The following is a 26,502-nucleotide window of genomic DNA, read 5'->3' on the forward strand; positions in this document are numbered from 1 at the left end:
GAAGATCTCTGCCTTACACTTATGTCTTTTAAATGTTGGATCCCAATGGGCCAGACATCTGCTGGAAAATTGAATCTTTGCTATAGTGATTAGCGGATCATGATTGACAGTGAAAAGAAAGCTGAAATCTTAGTGCTGGTTCCAATGACTACAAATCTCTAATTTTTCCAACTAGTCCAGTGTCCTTTGTCCCTATCCCAAACTTCCCCACGCCCACAGTTCTCCATGGCTCTCCATGTGCCACTTTCCTGATTTATTGTAGCTCTTTTCCCCCTCATCCTTTCGTCCCTTCGTAATGGTCTGTGTCCCCTCAAATTTACAGGAAGCACAGTGTTTCATTTCTCTTCCCAAATCCACCAACATCTCAGTTACTTTTCACACATTCCTGGCCCTTCATCTCAGTATCTTATCTTGCCATTGTTCTGAGCCTGATTTTTCTCTCCTTCCTGCTCAAGTCTACGTATTCCTCCACACCACCCAAATGCCATCAGTAGCAGTATGGAACAGCAGAGGATAAATTGTTTTCCAGGCCTCAGTTCCTCTCTTTGGTATTGGAAAACCACTACCCATCCCTTAAAACAAGATCATATTTTTAGGTCCCAAACCCAAATACCCTTGAATGAGACACAGTTTTCCTTACTCTGCATAGATTTTCCCACATGTGATGAAAAAGGGAGGTTTCTGGTCAACAATGTGGTTATAAATAGCAACTGCTTGTAAATAATATCACAGCAATGATCTGGAGCATCTCCCAGCTGTGCAAAGCCTGCTGCTTTCCTGGAGTGTGTTTCTCACCTGAATTTTGACTGCTCTTTTGAAATAAAAGCATCATTAACAAACCCAAATGCCTCTGTGACAAATGTACACTTTCAGAAACTGCGTACTTAATAGTATCTCTGTAACAGTGGCTTTACTGAAACTTATTTTAATTGAAAGGCAATTAGGGATTGTCTTTTTTTCCAGAGCATGTGTAGCTAACAAACTCTCATTAGTATTACCCAGTTGTACTTGTAGAATGCAGCTCCTCAACATTTCTCATCCCTGCAGAACTAGTAGGTCATTTCCTCAGTATTTTCCCTGGTCCTGCCCTTGTTGTTTGAGTTTTTTAATTAAAACACTAAGATAAGGAAATGTGGGAATTTTTTAGTAGTGGAACTGATTGCTTTATATTTGAAAAGGCTGTGCTTCAAAGGCAGATTTGTGGGAAAACAGCTTCAGTTTTGCTTCCCCTGCTTTGGGTAAACCTGTGCGAACTGGTAATATTTGGGGTAAAATGTGACAAAATATCTGTGGAGGAACAATGTGCTCTCTTGGATCCTCAAAAAGTTTAACTTTTATTCTTTATTGTAAGACTTGAGGAAGGAAAGTGTTGGCAGTGGGACTGGTGCTAGTTTTCCTTCAGGAAAGGAAAACTGTGCTTGAGAGAGGGATACTAGCAGATGCTTGCCTGATCTGACTGACTCAAAATGATTTGCCTTGAGCCAAAGACATGCTCAAATGAACTTGAAGAACATAGTAGGGGTGGATCAACATTAAATAGAAGATCCCATGTTTCCTCTATTGTCTCAGTCTCTCACTTGTCTCTGGAGCAAGATGAGATGTCTGGTTTCACCTAAATGGCAAAAAACCAGTCTAATAGTTTAAGCAGTTTCCTACATTTCTTTTAAAATCAATATTTCGTGCTCCATGTTTAGAAACAAGATAAGAAAGCTTTTTCTACCCTGGAAGCATGCTAAGTGAGAACAGAGACTCCATGTGAGTTTCAGGAAGTATTCCTTCTGAAGAGCTTTCCTTCCCTTCCCATCTTTTGAGACCCATAAAAAATTTTCCATGGATATCAGTAGACCAAGATGGTCTTGTGTGGCACAATTTAACAGTCAGGGATACTCACAGTAAGTAAAACTAGCAGTATTGTAATTGTATAAAAAATGTGGAAGTGTAGTTCATAGTTAGTACCTTTCTAACTTTGCTGTATTTTCATAACTAAATGAATCACAGAGTCACAGAATACCAGGTTGTAAGGGACTTCAAGGATCAACCAGCCCAGCCAAGTCTTAAAAGTGTCTGATGTTGATTCCAGTAATTTCTCCAACTTGATTAAGTTTCACTAAGAATGGTCTTAAAACATGTGATTAAATTGCAAAAACCCAAAACCCCACAATAACAACAAAAAAGGCTACGCTAGCAGCTCAATGGTCAATTAAAAACAACTCCACTTCCCTGACAAAAACTCAAATTGTCAATTTTGAAGGCTTTAATAATGCTATGCCTGAGTTTTCTGAGATAAATACAAATGCAGCAAGACTCATATTCTAAAAATTCAACAATCTCTATACATGTAATTGGTAATACAGGGATATAAATTAAAAGATTTGCTATCACTGTTGTAATGTTGCCATTTAATAAGCACAGTCTCTCTCTGAGTTAATACGAAAAAGTCTCCTCTGTGTTTTGTGAGTTCAGAATTAATGGAGACCGAAATGTTTACTTCAGCAAAAGAGATGGCTAAAAATAAAATGATACCAGAAAATAAAAGCATAATGCCCAGAAACATTTCCCTCGTACTTAGAGGCAGAATAATTTTCTCGCCCAGGAGAAAATAATAGGATTGCATTTCATCAGCCACATTCTTTTCCATATATTTTAGGCTCAGTGCAAATGTAAAAACAAAACAAAAAATCAATGTGCATTTTTGTAGTTCTTGCTCTGGAATGAACTATGGTGTTTATGGGAGAGGAATATGGATGTTCTGGAAAGGATCTTGGAAAGAAAGAACAAGATACTTTTAAAGAATTCACAGATTATCAGTCTCTTGTTTACAACCTATTTTCATTACCTGGGGGAAATAAGGGTGAAACAGGTAAGTCGAAAAGTAGCACAGCTTCTTCTGATCAGTATGATCCATGGCAGAACTGTTTGTGATTGCAGAATGAAAATTAGCCAACAAAATTATTTCTGGAACCAGAAATGTTACACCACTGTAAATCTAAAAGTTAGATGAGAAAGGAGTAAGGCAGTGACTCATTTGTTCTTTATCCAAGCAGCCATGACTGCTTTCACAAATGGCACATAATAGGCATATGTATAAATAATAGGCATTATGCAATTAGGTGCCCATGGTTTTGGTAACTGGCATGTTGCATAGCAATGTCTGCTTTCAAGGGATAAAGTCCAGTTTTGTGCCACATCTCCAGCATGAGAGAAAAACTAGTGTTGGGCTACTTGTGCCTGCATCTTCATGTGAATTGCTCCACATGAAGGGCTCTGGGTTAGACCAAGCTGAGGGGTCAGCCAGCAGATCCCAAGGGCACAGAGAGGATCCTGAGAGCCAGGGCTGAACTCCTATTTCCATCAACGCCTCTGCAGAAGGGAGGGAGAGGGCAAGATGGAGCAAAGGGAGCAGTGAACACATGGTAGGGAGCTCATACCTTCATTCCCAGTTCATTTCCAGCCAGCCATCCCCAATATTTCTAGTAGAATGGATAGAAGCAGTTTTGTCTTTTTACTGTACCTATAGTTCTGAATCAATCAGAAGCAAGACAGTGCCATACTGGTTTTTTGGAAATGATGGTCCATTCATCTGGCACTGCAAAACAAATTTGCATTTTAATCAATGCAAAGATATTTATGATGCTGACATGACTCCTTGTGCCCAGGGGTTTATGACATGAGTTGACCTTGATGTGGAGGGAGTAGAAGATGGACAATTCACTCTTGATTGCAGCCAGCACTGCTTTGAAGCATTAGTCTAACATTCATGGTAAACATCAGTTGTTCCTTGATGAAAATAATAAATTATCCCAAAAATATACCTTCTTCTCCCATTCTTGGTACTCTGTCACTGTGTGGTTGCTGCTTGCTGTGCTTCCAACAACCACAGCTAGTGCAGGATCAGCTTGTTTCAAGAAGAGAAGTCCAAAGTAGCCCCTGCTGTTACACAGTGAGTGTTCTGTTATATATCTCCTTTAAATATGGAAGAGTGGCCAGTGAAAAATGTATTAATGGAGATGTATGCATTTTCATTTGTTACCCACTTGGGAGAGAAACATGGAAGAAAAACAGTGGGATAATTTTCCAGGCAACAAATCTAAAAAGTTTCAAAAGGGGACAAGAAATGTGATATTTTAAAATAAAATTAATATAGAAATTGCTTTTGGTCTACATCTGTGAAACTAACATAATCTATATGTTGCAGGAGGTAAGGAATATGACCTGACAGGAAAGTGTTTGGATTATTTTCTTATTTTTTAATTAGTAATACTTTAATTTTTAAAGATTAGTGTGCAGTGCTGCCTGGCTATCTGTCCAGGTAAAATGTTGTAGCTTTGCCAGCATGTGGGTTTTCTCAGCTCTGCTTCTGCTTCTTTACAGATGAGATGAGTGACTCTAAGACTTTGACCAAAGCAATTAACTTCAAATTCAGAGCTTAAAGGCACACAGTTTTGTTGACATTATTTTACTATAAATCCATTTCTCAAATGTATTCCCGCTATTTTTGGCAATTTTGCCCATGAGAATTTAGATATTTGAGTGGAGGAGGGTGGCTGGAGAAAGAATACAATTTTTTTTTTCTACATGGAATGAATACAATGGATTTTAAGGTTATTGTGTGGAAAGACAAACTGTCTGTGTGTAGAGGTGGAGGCTAGAATTGAGGTGACTGTTTTGAGGCGTGGAGCAGGTGTGTTCCTATCACTGCTGAGATTTGAGGACAGCGGCTGGAAGTGCCCTGCAGGGCATCTGAGACATTGTCTTGAGCTTTTCTTACACTACTTAGTTTCATTTCTACAACACTCATGTCACTGACTGAAAGGCCTTGTTGTATTTGGTTGCTGTATCCTCAAAGTTTCTTTTTTTTTTCTTTTTTTTCCCTGTGAGAGGAACTTATTAATCACGTCTTTTACTTTCTCCCAGCATCAAACACTGATAATTCAAGAAATAACATGGTAGTATTAATTAGATCAGAGCCAGTTTTGAGAAAATGTTTCGATTTTCAGTTACTGTATTTTCACATTACAGGGTAGTAACATGTCAGCAGTTAGCAAAAGATTTAATAAATATTGTGCATGTGCTTGAAATATTAGCCTTTTAATACCCATGCCCAGAAAAAATGTTTTTCAGTAGCACAGTGCTGAGAAAATACTTTTTGGATGTGGGTGGACGAGCAGTAATTGATGCACATGTACTTGTTTGACCTATAGCAGGTTAAATAGAACATTCAAGGCAGTTGTCTAAACAGCAGATCATCTTGAGTTGATATTACTGTTACATCACTACTGCCTCTTTCCCAGAAAACTGCCTCATGCAGGGGGAGGTTACTGACACCAGATGAGGAGTACACCTGGTTAATGTGACATATTCGAGTTTCTTTCCACAACTGTCTCAATAACCAGTCATGAAGATCTGTTCCATATACTGAGAATTAAATTCAAATTATGCAGTCTTGGCTAGAAAATGGTGTAGTTAATCCCATCCTGAAAAATCAAATCTATTTTTCTACATGAAGACTTTTGTGATTTTTCATACCCTGTTGGTTTCTGCCAGCACTCTCATTGATTTACGTTACTTTACTCCTCCACTTAAAGGTGAACAAGGGGGGAAAAAGGGGTATATGCAAGAGATTAGTTTTTGGGAAAGTCCCTCTCTGTCTCAGAACTTAATGTATCCTGTACAAAAGTACAAAAGGACTGCTCTAAGGTCCTTTATGTAGATGCAGGAACCATATTTTTCATGGAAAGTTTGTCACAAGTAATGAAGAAGACAGACTGTTTATCTGTTGGATTTCCAAAAGCTTTGTTTATACCGTGGCTGCAGCTATATAGGCTTCTGCTATATTGAAGCACACCTTTATGTTTAAAAATCATTTGTAGCTGATTTTCTCTGAACTAAATTGCAATTTGAACAAGCTTTGTTTTCGGGAGGAAAAATAAGCAAGCAGAGATGATAAGCATTACAGAAATGGGGAAAAGGAGAATTAGAGGTTTAACTTCCTTGTCCTGCATCTGAAAGTATGTTTTCTGACAGTCATTTGCTAACAGTCATTGGATTCTTACCCATTAATCTTCACCTAATTGTGTCTCTTGATAGTAACTCCCTTGTACCCTAGCCCTCCCCTTTTGCCGCCTTGTTTCCTTTGCTTCCAGGACCTCACCAGTGATTTTCCACTTCCTTTGTTACTTCCCCTCCCAACACAACCATGCTCCATCTTTCCATGCCTTGACCATGCCCTCGTTCCTAACCACGGGTGCTGCCTGCCTCTCTCTGTGCCTCCCTGCCTGTCTTCATGTCGACACTCACCAGACAGTTCCAAACTCATGGAGTTTCCTTGGAGAGGCTTTGCAGCCTCGTCAGTGCTCGCCAGGCACCATCTGTTCCCAGCATCTCCTTGGCCAGTCACAGGCTTTTGCCTGGCTTTCCTGTGCCTGCTTTCTTTCTGACCTTCCTGCCTGCTCTATGGGAGCATAATTTTGGGAAATGTGCTAGATCAGAGCCTGTGTAACCGCCAGTGCCTCTCACTAGCATCCTCACCTGACCCTTCTCATCCTCTGCTCCCTCTCCCGCTCATTTGTTGTCCAAAATCAAACTCAAATCTCCTCAGAGCAGAGCCTTTGCCTTCCAGGTGCCTTTAGCACCAGGCACAACAACACTGGTTTCTGGTATCATTCAGCACCAGAGCTGTGCAAATAAATAAGAGTAATTCTGAATTACACAGTTGAAGTTCTCATCTAAAATAATTTAAAGAGTAGTCGTAAGGGGCTGTTCTGGTTATAATTCATATAATAATTTAGGACTGCTAGTTTTTAGCTATTGTGTAATTTGGATTTGCTTGCAGCTCTCATTGGATAAAGTATATTATTGAATAAGAAAGGAATAAACTATATTCAGAGTAGCTGTAGGGTGCTATGATTTAAAGGAGAACTGGTGCAATACTACAGCAGAAAATATGCAGGATCCATTATACTGTTAATGAATGCACAGCTCAGATTGGTGATTTAATTTTTAGGTCATATTTCTCTCATACCCTCAGGTATAGTAGACTTCATACATAAAAACGGAGTAAGTTGGTGTGTATTTAATCTCAGTCATGCAAAAAAATGAATAATAATAAAAAATTACTTTCCTGTATTGTTTATTCATTTGCAATTTTTTTTTTTTAATGACATAGCATTCAAAGAGCACTATTGGAAGGGCACAGCCATATTTTCGGGTACTAGTTTTGAACCAGTGATAGTAACCTTTGAGGCAGCTTGATATTTATCCGTAGCTACAGACTGTCACTGTATTTAAGCCATGACTACAGCATCATTTTTTCATCTAGCCAGGAGCATTCTTGAAATAGTCACCATTTCCTTCCTCAGGCAAGGTGGCAGATTGGTGATATTTTAAACTGTCTCTTGGCTGAGAGACAAATCCCTATTTCTTTATTTTTGCAAGCAGACGTAGCTGGTGTAAGCAAGACCTATTCCTGCAGGAGCCACACCCCTGAGTAGTTGTCAGAACCAACCTTCTGCAATGACTTCTAGTTTTACTAAATGTGGGATTTTTTAGTCTTTATTTTTTTATTGTCGTGTTAATTGTAAGCTTTTTTGATATGTATACAGATGTCCAACTTTTTGAGAATCCACATTTTACAGTGGACTGCATTTTAAATTGCAGTCATAGATGCAAATTGAATCTGAAAAATCTCTGGAAATACACAAAGAAAAGAAGAAGCAATTAAAAGAAATTATGTCTGACCTTTTACAGTATACACCTGCTATTTTAATTTTTTAAAAAATTTCTTACAACTGGAATATCGCCTCTTAAATGAATTTGAACAACTCACCCAAGAGACATTCTAATCCAATTGTGTATGACGATGATACCAGTTGGGTGTTATCCTATTAGGCACTCACTGTAAATAAGGGATTTTCCACTGACTTTTAAATCCTTGATTAATGAGAATGCTTGAAGCAGTGTCCTGTAAATTAGCTATAGTGCTAGCAACAATGGCCATTAACTTAGGAGAACTGATTTGTTTTAAATCTTCCTATCCAAATTAAAAAGCACGAGGAAAAGATAATGTCAAGTAAGTAAAACATATTACTCTATCTTGCATTATTGATCTACACCCCATGGCTGTCTGACACCCTTAGGTCTAAATTCTGCTCTGTCTTCAGGTAAATTCCCATCAGTCAGAGCTCCTCTGGAGAAAGAACTCCAAAAAGTAACCAGCCCACAGTATTTAATTTATGTATTCTTTATATTCTTTAGTGGTTTTAGCTAATTCTGAATCCCGTTTTGAATTCTGTGAGGCAGACCAATGGCTTTCATTTGTAGTTTGGTCACTGCCATCTCACCTGCCTTTCACAGCTGCTTTTCCCTTTTTTTCTGATAAAAATATGTATGAGTAGCAGCAAAGGGGTATTTAGGTTTGGGGAAAGAGCAGAATAGGGGCAGGTTGTGACATATCTTTTAATTGATACTTAAACTCAAATTCTTCCTCCCATATTTTTCTGAAGAAAAACACTTTTCACATCATCTTATCACTTTGCTTCTTATTCAACTACTGATACTTGATTTATTGCTTGCAAGAAAATTAGTTTTAAACCAAGTATTGACTTTGAAATACACATTACTTCCTTTAATATGCTGAGATATTAATGAGGTCTTTCTCGACATTCTATATTCGCATTTATTTAAGGTATTATTCATTTCTGTACCCATAATATGAATGTATTTTTATCATTCAAGAATAACCCTTTCTTCTTGTAGAAGTATAAATACTCTTTCCATAGATTGGAATTAGTGTCACTTTATAAAGACAGTTTTGACACTATCTTATAAGTAGCTGAGCAAAGTATGTCTCAGACATTAAGATACTTAAAGTATATTATTTTTCTGGTGAATTTGAATTTTGAATGTTCTGCAAATTGTACAAAGTAGAGCTACCTAAAGTCTTACCATGCTGTCCTATATCAAGAGTAATCAGAGACACTGCAATAATCCCATAAATCTGTCTGATAATTTCTTCTTGGATCACTCAAGTTATAAGAGTGACTCATCTGTGCATGTGCCAAAGCACCCTTAATGAAAATTCCAGTTAGACCAGTAGGTCTGAGACCATTTCTTGCTGTGACTATTGGGTATGCATGTGATCCTCTCTGTTTAACAGTATTTGTGTAGAGTTCCTCAGTGATCCATTGATAAACATTCAGATCGTAAAAGTATTTTCATAAAAGTCTACAGGTCATAAAAGTATTGTCCTGTCCAGTGTTGGGGGCAAAAGGAAAAATTTGACACTGTGGCTTCACTGATCAAATTGATACTCTTTGGGAGATGCATGAAGCTTTATGTACTTATTACTATGTTTTTATACTTAATGGTTTATAGTACAGAGATATTTTCTTGTGGGCAGGCTTTGTTGGTTACTTGGTTATTTTTTCTTTATATTAAATTTTTTTAAAAAAGGCAATTTTCTTCCAAGAGACTAAGATACTGGTTTTCAAGCTTAAATGGTTGTCATCTGGGGAACAGAAATGGACCTTGGAAATTCAAGAAGATGTTTGCAGCTGGTTTTTGTTCCAACTTTGGTTTTCTACATGGTAGAAAGAAAGGACAACTGGAAAGCTTTTCTTGGGTGTTTTTTAAATTTTGCAAATCTGCCAAATAATTTTGGCAGTATTTCAAGTTTACAGTTGTTTCCTCTAGCTACAAATTTTCTCAGCTGTAACGAAAGATAATTTTTGTGATTATGGCATCCAAACATAGCTGTTGTCTATAGCCTTTTTGATTACCTTCAGCAAGTTGTTTCATTCTGTTATGCCTCAGTCTTTTACCTCTTAAATATATTATTATTATTATTGGCTTTTCTTTGTTATGCCTCACATATTAATGAATGTATTCCTGTATCACTTTCCTACTTCAGAGAAGTGCTGAAAGCTTATATTCATTAATATTCTTGAAGCATGACAAAGTAAAGCCTATTACTGTAATATGCTTTGCTTTAAAACTCTGGTTAGAATAATAATGATAAACAACATTGGTTAGCCTTTGGCCCTGCTGCACAGATATAAAATTTTTACATCTTCAAATTTAAACTGATGAAGGAAAACTTTCATGCATTTTATATCCCTCTTCTATACCCATGGAGAGATAAAGGAAGAAAGTTTCACATTCACTGAAATGGGTTGTTGGCATATTTATCATACAGGAATCCAAGAATGGCTTTTTGCCTGCTGTGTCCTTAGCCTCTTGTTTGAATATGATGTAGTATTTTATTCTCTCCATGTGTTTCCTTCGGTGAGGTGAACAGAAGTTTGAAATGGACAATTATGCCTTGCCCATAGGAAAGGCGTCTTCCTAACCTCTTTAGTAATTTCTTGAGAAATGACCAGGTGCATGACAGCTTATATTTCCCTGCTATTATTTCCCTGAATTACTGTAGACATTCTTATTATATTTCTAAACGACTGTTCCCAGAAGTGGTTTGAAAAGATACTCATTTTTTCATGTTGATTGACTGATTGCCTCAGTGTTTAATGGAATATCTCCTTGTTCTTGCACTGTAAGTAGAAGTAGATAGGAATTCCCCAGTTCTTTTTGAACTTTTATGGTGTGTTATACCATATATTCCCTGGTTTGTCGCCTTTGTCTTGATTGATATGATTTCTTTATACAAAAAATTGTCCAAATGCATTTTGGCCCTGAGACCTAAACATAGCACTCACACAATACTTCACTTATTTTAGAAAATACCGTAATAATTTCTAGCATATACACATTTATTATTGTTTTCTTTCCTTGACTTTATTTTCATTAAATATTTTTCAGCTCAGTGAGACATGTTTTCTTTTTTTCCTTTCTTTTTTTATTTATTCCATCTGAGAAAGCAAGTGCAGTTAATGGAGAAAACATCTCTACATTTATAAAAGTTTTAACGGCTGCACTGCAGGCAGTTCATTATTTTGACTTGTTTTTTAGTGCCCTCAGTGTTCTCAGTAATATCGTAGTAGAGATATTGGAGATAAAGAGAGAAGACCAGCAGACTCAATATACATATTCTGTCCTTTCTGTCCTTATTACAAAAAAAAATACTAAAATGTGTAAACACCCACACTGGATATCTAACACAGTTCTAAATCCTGACAAGTGCAAATTGAAAAGCTAAGTCCCATTAATACAGAGTTGGAGAGTGTCACTGCACCTTTACATGTAAAGTCTGGGATGCTCTGGGCCTTGTATAAATTAAAAAAAAAAAAAAAAGACATGATGGTGAGAATCTTACAATGTGTTCAGTCAATTAAAGTATATCTATTTGACTCTTATTTTCTTTGCAGTCTACAGATGACATCCTGGTGGCTTCAGCTGAATGTCCTAGTGATGATGAGGACATCGATCCCTGTGAGCCGAGCTCAGGTGGGTTAGGTTAGTCAACTTTTTTTATTACTTTCTTTTCTTTCATATTTGCATGCTCCAGTCCCCCAGAGTCGCAACTAGCAGGACAGTCCCTTTGTGCACCTCAAGGAGAGGTTGAATTGGGTCCTTTCTTCATGTGGTGGTGTTAGCAGGGAGGAGTCTGCTCCAAGGAATCAGATGGGAGCACATGTCATGATCTGAGCAAAGTTATGGCTTGGGTGAGGACCCAAGGATGGACTAGGAAGGGCATTCTAGGGCCCCTGCAACTGTGTTGTGATAAAGAAGGTACAGCTTAATTTAGCAGGAAAGTGTTGCCATTGTTTGTGACTTAAGAATTGCCCTTAATAAGATAAAAGCGTCATTTCAAAAATGTGTTATGTTATGGAAGCGTAAAATGGCCTAGGTTGGAAGCGACCTTAAAGATCACCTAGTTCCAATCTCCCTGACGTGGTCAGGGACACTTTTTACTAGACCAGTAAAACTCAAAACTCTATGCAACCTGGCCTTGAACAGTTCCAGGGATGGGGCATCCACAGCTCCTCTGGGATACCAGTGCTTCACCACTCAGGTGACATTCAGGGAAGAATTTTTTCCCAATATCTAATCTAAACCTAGTGTCTTTCAGTTTGAATCCATTTTCCCCTTGTCCTATCACTACAGCTCTTGTAAAATGTCCCTCTCCATTTTTCTTATGGGCTGCCTTCATGCACTGGAAGGTAGAGTTGAGTTAATTTTTAATTACTATTAGTGGTATAAAATTTTATGCAGATAGATAAAACTTGAAGACATCGAATACAACAATCTCAAATTTCAAATTGTTTTATGTTTTTTTTCCAAGCCAAGCCTATTCAGAGTGTATGTTTTAATTGTAACCAGAAACAAAATATTTTGACATTCTGGTATTTTCTGTGAAACAAAAACTTGCTAGTGTTTTGGCCATGTTTTTCCTACTCCACTGAATAGTGGAGATTTAGTAATAATTATTCTCTGTGAAATAATGAAAAGATTTGGGTAGGAAGAGGCCTTCAGTTATATCTAGTTCCAAACCCCTGCCAGGATCAGGGACACCTCTCACTAGATCTGGTTGCTCAAAACCCCATCCTGCCTGGCCTTGGACACTTCAGGGGATGGAACACCCAAAACTTCTCTGGGAATCTGTTCCGAAGGTTCAATTATTCTCAGTTACGTTCAGGTAAATACCACATACCATCTCTAAAAGTCCCAACATTTAGCATTGAAGTGAAAGGGCTGCTAAACTCCCTATCAGTCTGAAAAACTGTGCTACTCTATATCCTTTAAAATAATCCTAGATAGTCCAATTAATTATTCCTGCTTCTTTGTTGGTTTGGTTTAGGTTTTATAATTCCTGAGTGAACACCTCGTGGAACCATATAGATATATCTCAGTTTTCTTTAGAATTTTCCCCAGAATTCCCTTGAATTCTGTGCTGTTTGGTAGCATGCTCACTGCTAGTTATCTGAGGTAATTTGGTAATCTTTGGTACTTGCTACTTCACTTAATAGTAAAAAAATTAGGATCTATTTGTTGAGCAGTAACATATTTAGCTTGAGTTGAATTGAATTTGAGATTTATATATTAATAGCAAATAGCAACTAAGAGCCATCTTAGTATGATGCCAAAATCTGGGGCAGGAGAAATGTCTACATAGCCCTAAGACAAATGCAATTTTTCTTCATATGCAAATGGCATGGTTCCTATTTTAAGTCACAGAGCTTGATACCCGCATGCAAGAATTATTTACTTAAACTGAAGGAAAGGCAGAGATATTTATGACTTGTCTCAATGTCTGACAGACCTGCAGCATGGCACTTGAGCTCTTCCAGGAAGCAATTTACAGATTTGATGATGATACTTCAGGATTATTTTCTTTCGCTTTCCAATTAAAGGATTTCAGAGTAATTTTCAAAATTCCATGAAATTGAATGAATGTTCTTACAACTGAGTAGTAATAGGTACACTCACAGTTTTGTACCTCTCAGGGAGATATTTCACTCACAGAAGTCTCAGACATTATGATCAAGATATTCAGATTTTTTTTTTTCCTGCTCCTTCATTCTCGTTTACAAATTCTTCACTTTACCAAGTTTAGTGTCCTGTCCAGTATGAGTTAATGCACTAGCTCACATGGCTCTCAGCTCATTTATCCTTGCTTTGCTTAGCTCAGGCAGTGCTGCTCAGTAAATTGACATTTAGGGGAGTGTTATTTTATTTTATTAGGTAATTTTAAAGGAATATATTGGTTACGTAGCACTAAATAATTTTCCAAATCATCTGGGAATGCAGCCTTGGTATTAAAGCTGTATTCATATTTTCTCAGGCTTACAGCTCACTGAAAGCCAATGAAATTTCAGAATAATTCTTCTCTGAGGTAGTTTGAGCTCTGAGGCTGCAGTGTTCGGTAGTCCTGAGCCATGCAGAGTCATTTAGCTGGTGGGTGCAAGAATGGGAGAGGTGAAATGAAACTTTCTGACAGCTTATTGTTTCTGTCCAAACTGTAGTTCAGGAGAGCAATGTGGATATTAGTCTTTCAGCAAAAAATTGCCATTAGGTTTACATGCTGGTGTTCAGCTTTCCTATTTTAGTTTAGTATTCATCACACATTTCTCATTTTTGTTTATTTGAGAATGGTTTTACTGGATTTGTCAGATCCCAACTGCTACTGTGCTACCACCCTTTTTTTTTTTTTTAACTGTGGATTGGCACAGGAATTATGTTCTGCATAATCCAAATTGTCTGGATCATTTTATCTGTCACTCTTCTCATCAAAATGTCACTCGTCCTCCCACTCTCAACTTTTAAAAGCTGTTAATTTGCCTGCATCGGCCTTGTCCTTTTATAATACTTGAAACTACCTGAACCAAAGGGGTTACTGAAGTTGTAACTTCTGGCATATCAGTCTCTCTGTATGGTGTTTTAGTCTTAGTCACTTAGTGCTATGAATAACCTTTCTCCATGAATAGTCAGGTAGGCATTTCTCAATCTCTGTAATACTGCAGTCTCCATGTAGATTTGAGCTACTCCAAACAGTAGGCTGGAATTTAGGGAGAGAAGCACAATACTGTTGGCAAACCAGATTGGCTTCTCCACAGCTACTCCTCAACATCCTCACTGATGGTGGTGAAACTTATGTATCCTAACAATTCTAGGAGGCTGAATATATGATGGTTGGGCAGTTTTATGTTTTTGCTTCAGAGCCTGTAGTCTGGGATCCTTCAGCAAAGGAATCCAGCTCATGGCAAGAGATGATGCACTCAGAGCTGTGTGGTCAACGCTTTTCTACCAAGAATTCAATCAAGGGATGGCCAAAGCCCCTGAAGTTTTATTAACAGAGCCGTTAATATTAACTCAATATTTCTGTGATTTACAGAACCATAACTCAGTATTTCCATGATGATTGCCCATAATATGCCCATTTCTAACGAAAGTTCTCAGCTCCAAATGAGAGTCTATTCAGCAATAGTTTTGAATATGGTACGCCTATATCTCATAGAAAATACTGCTTATCCAGATTTTACTAATTAGTGAGATTTATGCGTAAAATAAGGCTTTTTTTCCTAGTACAAATATGTTGCAGTTTGTAGTGGCTAACAAGTCCCACTCTGCCACCACCCGCTTTGCTTTCTGTGCACCTGTCTGCTAAATAATAAATGGAAAGATGCATTTTGCCACAAATTTCATATAGGACATAAAAATGTAAACCTGATTAGGAGCTGCTGAGCAGCAATCCCATCATCTTGTCTGGAACATAAAGTCACAAAAATTATAATTGCAGATTTCATTGTGGCATACAGACTGCTAAATGTGCCATAATTGGATGAAGTCATAACAAATTTATTAGCATGCAAAACTTAGTCAACATATTTTTTTTTTGTATTATGTTTTGTGTACTAAGGCAACAAGTATTGCTTTCACAGTCTCTCCATCTTCCCCTAAATACCAATAACAACATGAAGATTGAGGATGATGATAATAATAATGATAAAAAAAATAGTTTATATGTCCTCAATTTAATGTCATGAAGGAAATAATAAAACTGTTTCATTTTGCAGACAAGAAACAAAAAATTTTAGTGGTAACCTATCCAGAAAAAAGAACCTCGGACAATTTACTGATTTTACATAAGGAGCTATAAAACTGCAGCTGGACAAATTGCCATTCTGCACATCAGGACTGCTGTTCCTGCCATTGCTGAGCTCTGTGGAGAGCTCTGATTTCTGCTGAGTTTCAGTGAGCATTTGTGCTACACGGCTTATTTGTTCCAGTTACTCGGGGCTGGTGTTTTATTTGTTAGCTATTATCTAACCACTTTTCTAGCTATTGAAATATTCCAAAAGGCAGAGAGGTCTGAGCTGGGTCAAATGAAGTGAAATCACTGTGTTTAATGGCAGGGAACTCTCAACCAGGAAAAAAGTCTCAGTTTTAGACAAACACACAAACAGTTCCTCCTCTGCAAATTAATTTTGCATTTTGCACAAATCTTTTCCGAATTTGTGACTCAACAGAGGTTTAAGCTCACAATTAGGTTGAAAACTTCTCCTGACAGCCCCAGCAGAAATGGGATAAGTAGAGGTTTTGGTGGTCTTAAAGATAAAATATTCACTGGTCTTGGAAATTTCAGCAGAAGGTAACCTTCCAAGTGAAAGAGGGGTTTTTCTTCAGGTTCAAACAAGTGTCTTTCAACCAGTGGAACTCCACATGTTGCAATGAAAGAAAATACTTAATCATCTCTTGATTTTGCTGGCAATTTTGGTTTGCACTTCCCAGGGCAGTGTTTGATTGGTGGGAGATCTTGTCCTTTACTATTCTGTGGGTAAAAATAATAAGAATAATCAGGACAGAGTTCAGTCATGTATAACAGCTGGCAGCACTGGTAAGCTTTCTTAGCCATAATTCTTAATTCAGAGGGATGAATGGAATAATTTATTTTCCTATATTATTAAGTAAGAATGGTTAATAGGATAGATACTTCTGGACTGATCTTCGAGCATGTTTTTAATTTTTCCTACGTGTTGTCCAGGCTAATTGCATTGCAGAAAACAACTGGTGACAACCAGAAATCTCTGAAGCACCAGTTGAGCCTAGAAAGTGAACAAGCCACTGCTGAAGATGACTCTTAGAGGGCAGTCACTGCTTTGGGGAAGGCTTTGTCCTGTGAGCAGAACAGTGTAGGGGCTTTGCATGCAAACTGCTTCCTACAATGCACGTCCTGTTCTCTGTGCCTCTATATGTTGGATAGATGAGATGCTCAGAACCCTATATTCTCACCCACTTTGTGATGGTTTAGGTTTGGTCCCAGCATTGATACCTGTTTTTCTAACAGGCAGAGCTGTGAAATATGGATTATGAGTGTCTTATGCTCATTACTAGAAGTTGTGCTTTTTTTTTCCTGTCACGAATTACTGCACTGTATTCCTGGTGCATCTGGCAGCAAGATAACATTGCAGTAGGAGGTGAAGTGACTCCTATAATTTATACATCACTGCAAGTGCCCTATTTAATGCTCTTCATGGAATTCATTGTGCAAGAAGCTGAAACAAAGAAAAATAAAATTACAGTTAGTTCATAGGGCTACTGTGTTCATTATGGCTTGAGACATAAAGGGAATATTTGTGCCTCAGTCCAATTATCCTGTAGTTCTATATGCATTTCCAGTACCAGAAAGATCACAGGGTTGTCTTGAATTACTTTTAAAGTGTTTAGTTTCAATACACATAGACATCTCTATATAAGCTACTGCAGGGTGAAAACTATGCTTTATTTACAAACTTTCCAAGTGTTAGCACTTACTATGGCTAAGCATAAAAAACTGAGGAGATTAAGGTGCAGCTTAGTCTTCCTTCAATTGAAGATAAAATACTTGTTCAGCTTTTTTTTTTTTTTTTTAATAAATCCTAAAGCCTTCTCCAGAGGAACAGAAAGTAAATGCTGCATTTTTCCAAATTATTTTATTGTAAACTGAACTACTTCTTGTCAACAGGCTGAGGTCCTAGTGCCTGTCACAGTGAATTTCAAAAATGACATTTCTAGTTTGAATTTGATCAAATCAGTTATTTCCCAAATTATCTAAAGAAGTGAGGTAAAAAAATCATGATTAATCCACAGTGCCAATGCCAAGCTCTACTCTGTCAGCCATGCCATTGAAACTTGGGAATACTGAGTAGAACTGGAGATTTCTAGCCAGTCCTTAGGATTCTTGTACATTCCCAGTGTCAGACAGAAGAATATAGATGGCTACTGGGGAGCTTGCTTTTTTCCTGCACACAATGGTTTTCTAGAAGTGCAATACCAGCAACTCAGCTGTGGCTGGTAAGAAATATTGACATCAGACTGCTGTGAATCACACAAGGCTCTCTGTTAACTCACACAAGAGCTTCTCTGCTGGTGCGTAAATGATGAATGGTTTTCCTTGGGTGTGAACTTCGAGGGTGCATTCATGTTCCACACATATCCTTGATAAAGCTGGGTCTTCTCACTTCTCTAAAACGTAGAAGAATTGTATAAGAATGGCTGCTGTGGTTTAATGCCAGCTAGCAAACATTCACAGTGCCAACACTGGGGTTATTATTTGTGTGGAAGCACCTAAATCTTTATTTCATGCTTCAGACATACACAGACAACACGGAAAAGCAACTCTTGTGCAGAGCAATTTACTAAGTGACAGTTGTTAATCCTGCTGTTACATGTTCAGTGGTTTGGAGTTAGACATCTCCACAGAACAGACAAAACCAAGTGGCAACGTTTAGAGTAGTTTCAAGAAATATACTCTTTATGAACAATAATTCAAGAAAAATGGGCACATTACTCAATGTGCCTGAAGGAGTGTCCAAAGAAAGAGGATTCCATTATTTTTCTTTCTTTTAAAGATGTAAAAGACAGCTAGTGAGTAAGTTCTGAAGGTATTTACAGGCAAAGCTGAAGCTGCTGTGATACCAGAACTGGGATGTGTATGCAGAGAAGCAAACCAAGCCCTCCATATCACTCAATCACGGATCTGCTGACTTCAGAGGAATTCCATAGATTTTTCAGTGCTAAGAAATTCTCTAGACATTTCAGTGAAATGTCCATGAATATCATGTCCTTTTATTCAAGTTAATTGAAGGCTTACCTTCGTGATTTTCCCTAGAAAAATTTACAGGAAAAGCTGTTGCTTGCATATGAGCAGCTACTTGACCTATTCTTTTTGATATTCCCAAAAAAAAGCACCTGTCTTACGGATAAGGTATTGCATGGACCTTAAAAATTAATTATCTGTGAATGTAGTGGCTTTGTCAGAAATGAAAAAAATGAAACTAGATCTATGTCAATGCTCTCTTCAATAAAGTGGACATGGTTTTAAGCCTGGTATTCAGGCTTTTCAGTAATAAAACACATTAAGCTCCAGTGGCCATGCATGTATTATTAGTAAACAAAAATAGGTTCTAGGCAGTTCTAAGTCTTTGTTATTCTTTGTTGTTAGCCACAGAAATAAAGATGTGTGTTCTTTGACAGCCTCCACTATGAGAAGTTTCCACTATTTCCAATAAAGGTGTAGATCTTTTTAATCTGGAACCAAAGAGTCACTGAACTGAAAAACAGCCTGTAAAACACATTATATTTACTGAAAACAATGAAATAAGGCCAAATATAGACTATGTGGACTCTAAAAAGCATTTTCCACAGGTGAACGTCACACCCTGGGTGAAAAATGCAGAAAATATGTAAGATCGTAATTGCAAAACTGAGGTTTTCAGAAATAGGCAAGTAATTTACTGACTTTACTGAGACTCATTTTTTCTAATTCAATAAGGAATTTTAGAAAGGCAGAGGATTTACTTAGACAAGGATGAGGTAGAGAGATGATTGAATCTGGAACAAGTTCCCTCAATTTTCATGTCAATCTGCTTAAAAATCCTAAATTAAAGTATATAATCCTAAAAATTCATCCTTTAAATCAAGTTTAAACTTAGGATCAAGAATGCACATAGACTGTTGAATAAATAAATGAGTTCTAGTTTGTTTGAAATTAGACTGTGTGTTACTGGTGCCTTGATTGATGCAACCTCATTGTTTTCCTTGAGCTACACTTCATTCTGATTTGATTAGCTGCATCTAGTGCATATATTTTCTTGCATACTGTGGACATTATATGGAAACTGTTTCTTGTACCTTTGTAATGCATATGCATTGAATTTCTTTTTTTTTGTGAAGGAAACTCACTTTTCCTCAGGACTATTTTTCATCCTTGTTTTCATGAAAAAGGTAGAAGAAAGACAATATTTTGCGAAGGTGGGAGAAAGTTTATAGCCAAAATACTGGCCTGAATTAGCATTGTATTGCTCAGTTTCTATGCCAAGGCTTTCTCTGACCAAACTTGAGCAATGAGATGTTAAAGCAGGTCTTTGAAATTCTATAGGAAATTTCCAATACCTGATACATTCAATTAATATGGTGTTCTAGAGTAGTTGGTGCCTGCAGCAGGTTCTCAAACCAGTAACCATCATACCAGACTGCTGGCAGTGAACTGGTTTGCTGACCCCTCTGCGAGACAAGGGAAACAAGAACAAATTGTAAACTTCTTGCTGGTGTTTTGTAGCAGTCAGTACAATGTGAACACTCATTAGCTCTTGCCCACCTAGTACTAAGGATGCTGCTACTAATTTTCAACCCCTTGCTCACAGCTAATTTAAACCTGTGCAGAAGCACTGGGGTATTGTAGTGTGTGAGTGGTGTAATTTGACAGCCTGACAGTGGCAGGCAAATGCTGACAAATTTGAGAACTAGGTATTCTCCAAGGATGCTGCTTATAAATGGAAGCAGGAAAAATTCAAGGCAAAAGTAACCTATAATGAGGGTGAATGTACCTGAAATAGTCTAACCTTAGGCTATCTTCTTCTGACTATATAAAGAACAGAATGAAGCCTTATTCTGCTGTGTTGACATGCTAGTCTATATAGCTTTCAAAACCAGCTATATTTAAGGGCTGAGGGTCAGGGCTATGGTATAGATCTAGGACTTCAATGGTTTAAATGTGAACTGGCTTAAACAGAAGCTTCAGATCTAGAATACATCATATGTTGTGAATGTACCCTTTAAGAAGTTCAGAAAAGGGACAAATGAAAGACTAAAGAAGTGAGAACACAAGAATTATATTCTGAAATGAAACAAAGCTTTCTAGCTATCTCAAACTCTTTTTCCCTTGTGCTAACATCAGAGACACCAGAATTGTTTTATAGACTATGATGAGAGAAGCAAAGAAAAACAAGGCAGTCTTATTAATTTTAATAATTCTATCAGGAGAAAAAGAACATTAATTACATCAAATATAGCTTATATCCATCCTGAATTCCATTTGTCTTTCTCTTCCCACTCCCAGAGAAGCATGTATGGTTTAGGCAGTAATGGGATTCAGGCAGAACAAGTTTAGCTGTTGAATCTGAGCCTCTGGGTAGAGGGAGTAGTTCAGTATTTATAGAAGCTGCATACCCAGTGTGTGTTCAAGTATATTCTGGATGTCTTGAAAGCCTGGCCCCTTCTCCCAGGCATATTATCAACTTTGTCAGTAATGGTCTGACTTGATGACAGTATTTGGTACAAATTGAATGTGGTATGCTTTTGGCTTCAACATTTAAACCATATATATATAATGTTTGTGGCATAGACATTTATATCTTCATGTAGTAGCTGCTTAGTGAAGGAGGAAAATCAGGGAATCACCCACAGTTATGACATGAATGTGGGTGTCTGCACCTCCAGCTCATTTCATGAGCAAGAATCATTCCATGCTCTGCAGGCCAAGCCAGCAGATTCCTCGCACTTTACAACTACATTTTGGTACTCTGCTGGAAACTGGTTCCTTGACAAGGAGATTTGGAATTTTTTTTAATGAGATGACAGTGCTAAAAATAACAAGCAAAGAAACCTTGATCTGGCAAAGCTCATAGCAAAACTTTTCCTGAAGACAGTGGAGCCCAAATGTCACAGTTTTGGTTCAATGCAGCCAATCTTACAGTTAGCTGCCACCAAAAATTTATATTTCCAGTGCCCCTGCTCGTTTCTTGCTTTAACACTGAGTTTTCAGGGAGCAAGAGCAGCCGGCAATTCACTGAGCAAACGATCCCAGTTTAGCTGTCTGAACTGGTGGCCCACAATTGCAGCAGCTTAGCTCTAGCTTGAAAACATGCTGTCAGTAGTGTAATATTTCTGTTTTGTCTTCCTTATGTTATCTTATTTGCAAAAGCCTCCCCCCCCCCGCGTCTCCACCTCACACTCTTAGGAATACTTCAATTTAAGATATAGACCAACTACTGAGTCTGCTAGTTAGTCAAAACTTCTGAAACAAAGTACCAAATTACCAGAGATTTCTCAGGACATGCACAAAACTAGGAAAATTACTTCACATAGAATATAAAGAAGGAGAGTTAGAAAGCTGAATGACAAATGTAGAAGTGATAAGAGATAGGACACCTGAACTGGTAAAAGTTTGGAGAGAAAGAATACTAAAAGAGAAGCAATGCAACTAAAATGTTTAAATATACTAATAAAAAGGGTAAGACCACAGGGATGAAGGCTTCTAAAAATATTAAGTGATATGTTGGTTTACATTCTCCATTTTGGCTAAAATTAAATTTAGTTTCGTGGAAAATATTTTCACAAAAGCTTCTTATAAAACTGAAATATTCCCCTCAGCTCTGCAAAACATAGTAACTCCTAAACCCCATTGATTTGCTATGCTCCATCAATTGGCACTGTACAACCAACTAACCTATCTCCCTTTAGATTTACAATGACATTTTAAAAGGTTGAGAAAACAACCTTCCACCTCTCAGCCACAGGGGAAAAAGAAGTTACTTGCAAAACCTGCAGTCCTAAGGAGTTGTAAATGATTCGAAGTCAATATATGATAAATCATTACACTTGGAAATAAGCACTCTGTTCAGTGCAGAGAGAATGTTAAGCTTCTTAGCAAAGCAACCTTTTTAGCTCTGGATGCTGTTCCACTGCTAAACTATTTTTATAGCAAGCTAAGATGTCACTTTAGAGGTATCTTAATGCATTATGTCCTGGGTTTGCACACCAAAGAGTAGAACAGATACCTTAAAAAATTTGCATTAAACACAAGTCTACAGCAGATCTTCATACTGTTTTTGAGGCTGGGCTGCATTTACCCCAGTACTGCAGAGGAAGTGCTGGGGTTTGTTTTCCAGAGGTATTCGTTGTAAAGAGGTGCTGAAATTGCAGTTAGCTTAGAAACCAGTTCACCAGAATCCAACAATGGTGCAGAAAATCGACCACAAACAGGTCTACAATGATAGCACACAGAGTGAAAATTAATATGTGTCCCGTAAATAATTGCCTTCATGCCTCATTGCAAATGCAGTAGTTAAACATTTCTGTCTTGTGAGTAATTTCCTATTCACAGTTTGTGGGAAGGCATAAATGTAAAGAAAACAGGTTTGGGGTCCTTTTGTCATTTTTTTTTTGTTTTGTTTTGTTTTTCAGTCTGCTAATTTCAATTCACAAACACCATGGGAACCTGCAATTCCAATTTTCTTTTCACAGTATTAATGAAAACTGGGCACTGAAAATAGTTAGATTTTTTTTTCCCCTCTAAATTTTAAACCACTTAGAAATACAGTCAAGAATAACTTTCTAATCCATTATTACACAATGTAAAACTATGCTCAATTGCTATTATTTCATGTAAAGTTTTTCATAAGTGGTAGAAGAGGCTTTTAGAACCTCAGTTACTTCTAAGCTGGTCTTTGAGGCAGTACAAAAATGCTGGTTATGTGCTGTTGAGAGGAAGATCTGTGCATCAGAGAAGTTGTTTAAAGAAGGAATCCTTGCACCACAAGATGACAATCATTTCCTCTCACTGTTAGGGCAAGGTTTGAGCATATTTAGTGCCTTTATGTTTTTGTCTTGTTCCTAATCAAACCAACATCAATTTATTGTTTTAATAAATAGATAGTTTCAGGGTTTAGTTTTTGGGTATATTTTTGAGACAAGTGTTTACTCTAAAAAATCAGAGTAATATTTATGTCATTTAATCTTAACATACTCCAATAAGGTATTTCAGTTCTCATTTACAGTAAGATGTCTGGGATGAAGTTGGTATCTTTTTCATGCTTCAGACACTGCAAGTGACTGCAGCTGAGGAGCAGACAAGGTTACCTGCAGACACACCTCTGCTGCTCTGCCAGGAGCCAGTGGCTCTGCCTGGTCCAGCTACCAAGGTGGTGGGAAGAAAAGTGCATCCAGTGCTTCCCAAAGAGTTGGGAAGCAAAGAGCACAATTGCTGTAAATTTATAATCTTCATTTGCTCTCTATTGAGATCATCTTCCATCCCTTGCAATAGTTCCTGTCTAGCAGGGAAAAAAAGATACATGTAAATTCCCCTTGGAATTGAATCTTAGTCTTAGTCAAACAAAGGTACTGCTTAAATAGAAGGCAGAAGGCAGCTGTTTCAGCAATGTTTTGGATGTGGATTGATTTATTTATAAATATTTCAGAAGAAAATAAAGCTGGCTTTTTTCCAGTGGCCCTTTCCTCTCTGTCTCAGGGAGTACTGCTTTGGTATGTACCCCATTAGCTGTTCCTATCTAAGGTGCTCACAGACAAACCTATATACTTTGTAAAACTTTTCTATTTCCTCCTCCTCCATTTGTCTGGAGGCCCTTCTAGGTTAAAAGCATATTTTGATGTAAATGGAACAAAAATAGCAAGTCCTTTTCTTTGCTGAACTGCTCCTTTTCCAGAAAGCCAAACAAATGCAACAACAGATGCTTTGAAATGTTTAAATAGGATTAATGTAGTGGTTGAATATTTCTCAGAGAGTTGGGTTAAATGAGATAATTGTGAAAATATTCTTAAAATAAAAGGAAGCCATCAGATGAGAGGCATGAATTTAGGTAACATTGGAAAATATACCTTAAATGTTTCTTTAAGGTTGCAATATTAGAATGTTTTCCTCTGAGCAAGCTGTTAAGTGTCATTTAGTAGACATTAATTGTAAAGTCAGTTGACAGTTCTTGGCCCAAATGAATGTGTCTTAAAGAGAAAGAGAAGCTGTTAATCCATCAGGTATTGACAGTGTATTCAGTGGTTTCTATTATTTCTCAGACAGAAATTAATTTCCTGAAATCTCATACAGTAAGATACGACTCTGTCTCATTTTCATTCACTATGGAAATACTCAGTCTTTGTTCTGCACACAATGCATTGTCTCTTGTAAAACAGTAAATGACACCCTAAGTGTAAAAGAATATCCATTTTCTACAATAGCTACAATGAACAAACAGGATCTAAACCAGTCGCTGTCTACTTTGGAACAGGACACCTTTCTTAGTAGGGTGGCATCTGCCCTGAAATGACAAAAACATCTTAAAAACTTCAAGATCTCTTGTGTAGCCATAGAAAGTACCAAGTGCACCAACTCATAACAAGTAAGAACTTCCAGAAGGATACAAAAAGTTAAAATACTATTTGATATGGAGTTTTTTGTATCTTACTGTTTTGCCTCTGTTCTTTCAGCCAAACAAAATATCAGCTTCTTTAAACCTGTTTGAAATAACTGCCAGGAAGAGGTGTTCAGCAGTAAGAACACAAATCATCAATAAATAAATGATGAGTAATACTAGGGTGGAGAAGGAACTTATTCTTTTGGGGAGCTGTGGCTTTTTTCTTATGTTTTATTATTCATAGGCCAATTGTAGATGTCTATAGCTGGTGGCTGCTTCCAATTGTGGTTGTCCAAACTTGCTCCAATTTTTTGACCAGTGCTGACAGTTTGGATGGCATTACCTTTAATGTAGCATCCTTAAAATCACCATCTTCCTATTATGCCTTTACAGTGCTTAAAAAAGTGACTATGGAGTGTAGTGGGCTTTTGTGCACTTTGAGCAAGACACTTTTCTAACACACTTCAGTACAGTGCTACCTGTAGGCACACCCTGATAAAGTTAATATTATGAATATATTTTAAAACTAGCATTTAGTACTTTTAGTTAGCATCTATACTTTACTGATTGAATTTTTAGCCATGTATAATGATTTAAAATGCAGTTCCTCTAAGCCAGCCTGGCTCTCCTGAGCTCAGCCAAAGATGGCAGTGCTGAGGATACACAGCCTCCCAGGAGTTTGGAAATGCTGGTGTAATCAGAGGAATACTGCATAAAACCAGATATTTTCATTTTTGTCCATGACACTTGTTATGTTAGAGAAGATCTAGCTCAGCTATCATTACTTTAAATGATTCTATATAAAGATGTGCCTCCCCTCCTGCTGCAAAATTCAACAAAGAAAGGAGATCATGGAAAATGTAAAAGCACTGTGTGTGCTGTGAGCATTTAAACTAGAAATTCCTCCTGGAATTAGGGTTTCATTCCTCATGGCAAGAGGACAAAATATGCCAGACAACACAATAGTTCCTATCAAGAATATTTTCCACTGTGAAGACATAGGTCAGTTCTATTCATATCACAGCTGAAAAGACCAGAGTGTGGCCTCAGAGATGGATTCTTAGGCGGCCGAGTCCTTGCTCTGTGCAATTTGAGAGGTTTTCTTGGGATATAAAGCAATCCTTGAAGGAACATCTGATAATAGCATCAGTGATGAAAAGAGGGAATGGGAGAAATTGAGTGAAAAAGTGCTCTGAAGTGTAGCCATATTCAAGGAGGACCCTGAATTAGAAAATAGGAGGTAGGTTTGGATAGCTCTCTAAAAGTGCTAAGAGTAAATATAATTACTTTTTTAAAAAGAAAAAAAAATATTAGAAGGAAAGGAGAAACTGAGAAGCTTGGTGAGGGAAGTGTACAGGAGAGCTGAGGATACACTATTTCTAGTGAATTTATTGGCTGCTATCAGCCATTTTCTTTTTTTCCTCCCTCCATTCTGTCTTGGCGTCACTGCCTTGTCAATAAATAGAATGATGTCACTTTCCTTACAAAAAGAGAAAGAGAGAGGGAGAGAGGGAGAGGGAAATTCTTTCCTCTGAGATGTTCATGCCCCTGCATTTAAATTATGGCACGCCTGTTGTTTTAGATTATTTAGGCATGATTTGCTTAATAACACACTGGGACAAATTATACCTCTGAAGACTAGAAC

General features: G+C 37.5%; 1 protein-coding gene across 28 annotated transcripts in view; it reads left to right on the forward strand.

The window, feature by feature from the left end:
- NRXN1 (neurexin 1) overlaps nt 1–26,502 on the forward strand; it is a 671,565-nt gene that overhangs the window by 641,471 nt on the left and 3,592 nt on the right. For 17 of the 28 annotated variants that reach the window (XM_088161001.1, XM_088161013.1, XM_088161005.1 and 14 more), the window contains one exon: nt 11,319–11,406. In XM_088161001.1, the coding sequence (XP_088017127.1) occupies nt 11,319–11,406 (88 nt within the window). The remainder of the gene's footprint in view (nt 1–11,318; nt 11,407–26,502) is intronic. The other 11 variants (XM_088161002.1, XM_088161014.1, XM_088161008.1 and 8 more) reach the window with 1 other exon arrangement.

The sequence above is a fragment of the Sturnus vulgaris genome, chromosome 3 (genome assembly GCF_052056855.1).
Source record: "Sturnus vulgaris isolate bStuVul1 chromosome 3, bStuVul1.hap1, whole genome shotgun sequence".
In the NCBI taxonomy this organism is placed as follows: Eukaryota; Metazoa; Chordata; class Aves; order Passeriformes; family Sturnidae; genus Sturnus; species Sturnus vulgaris.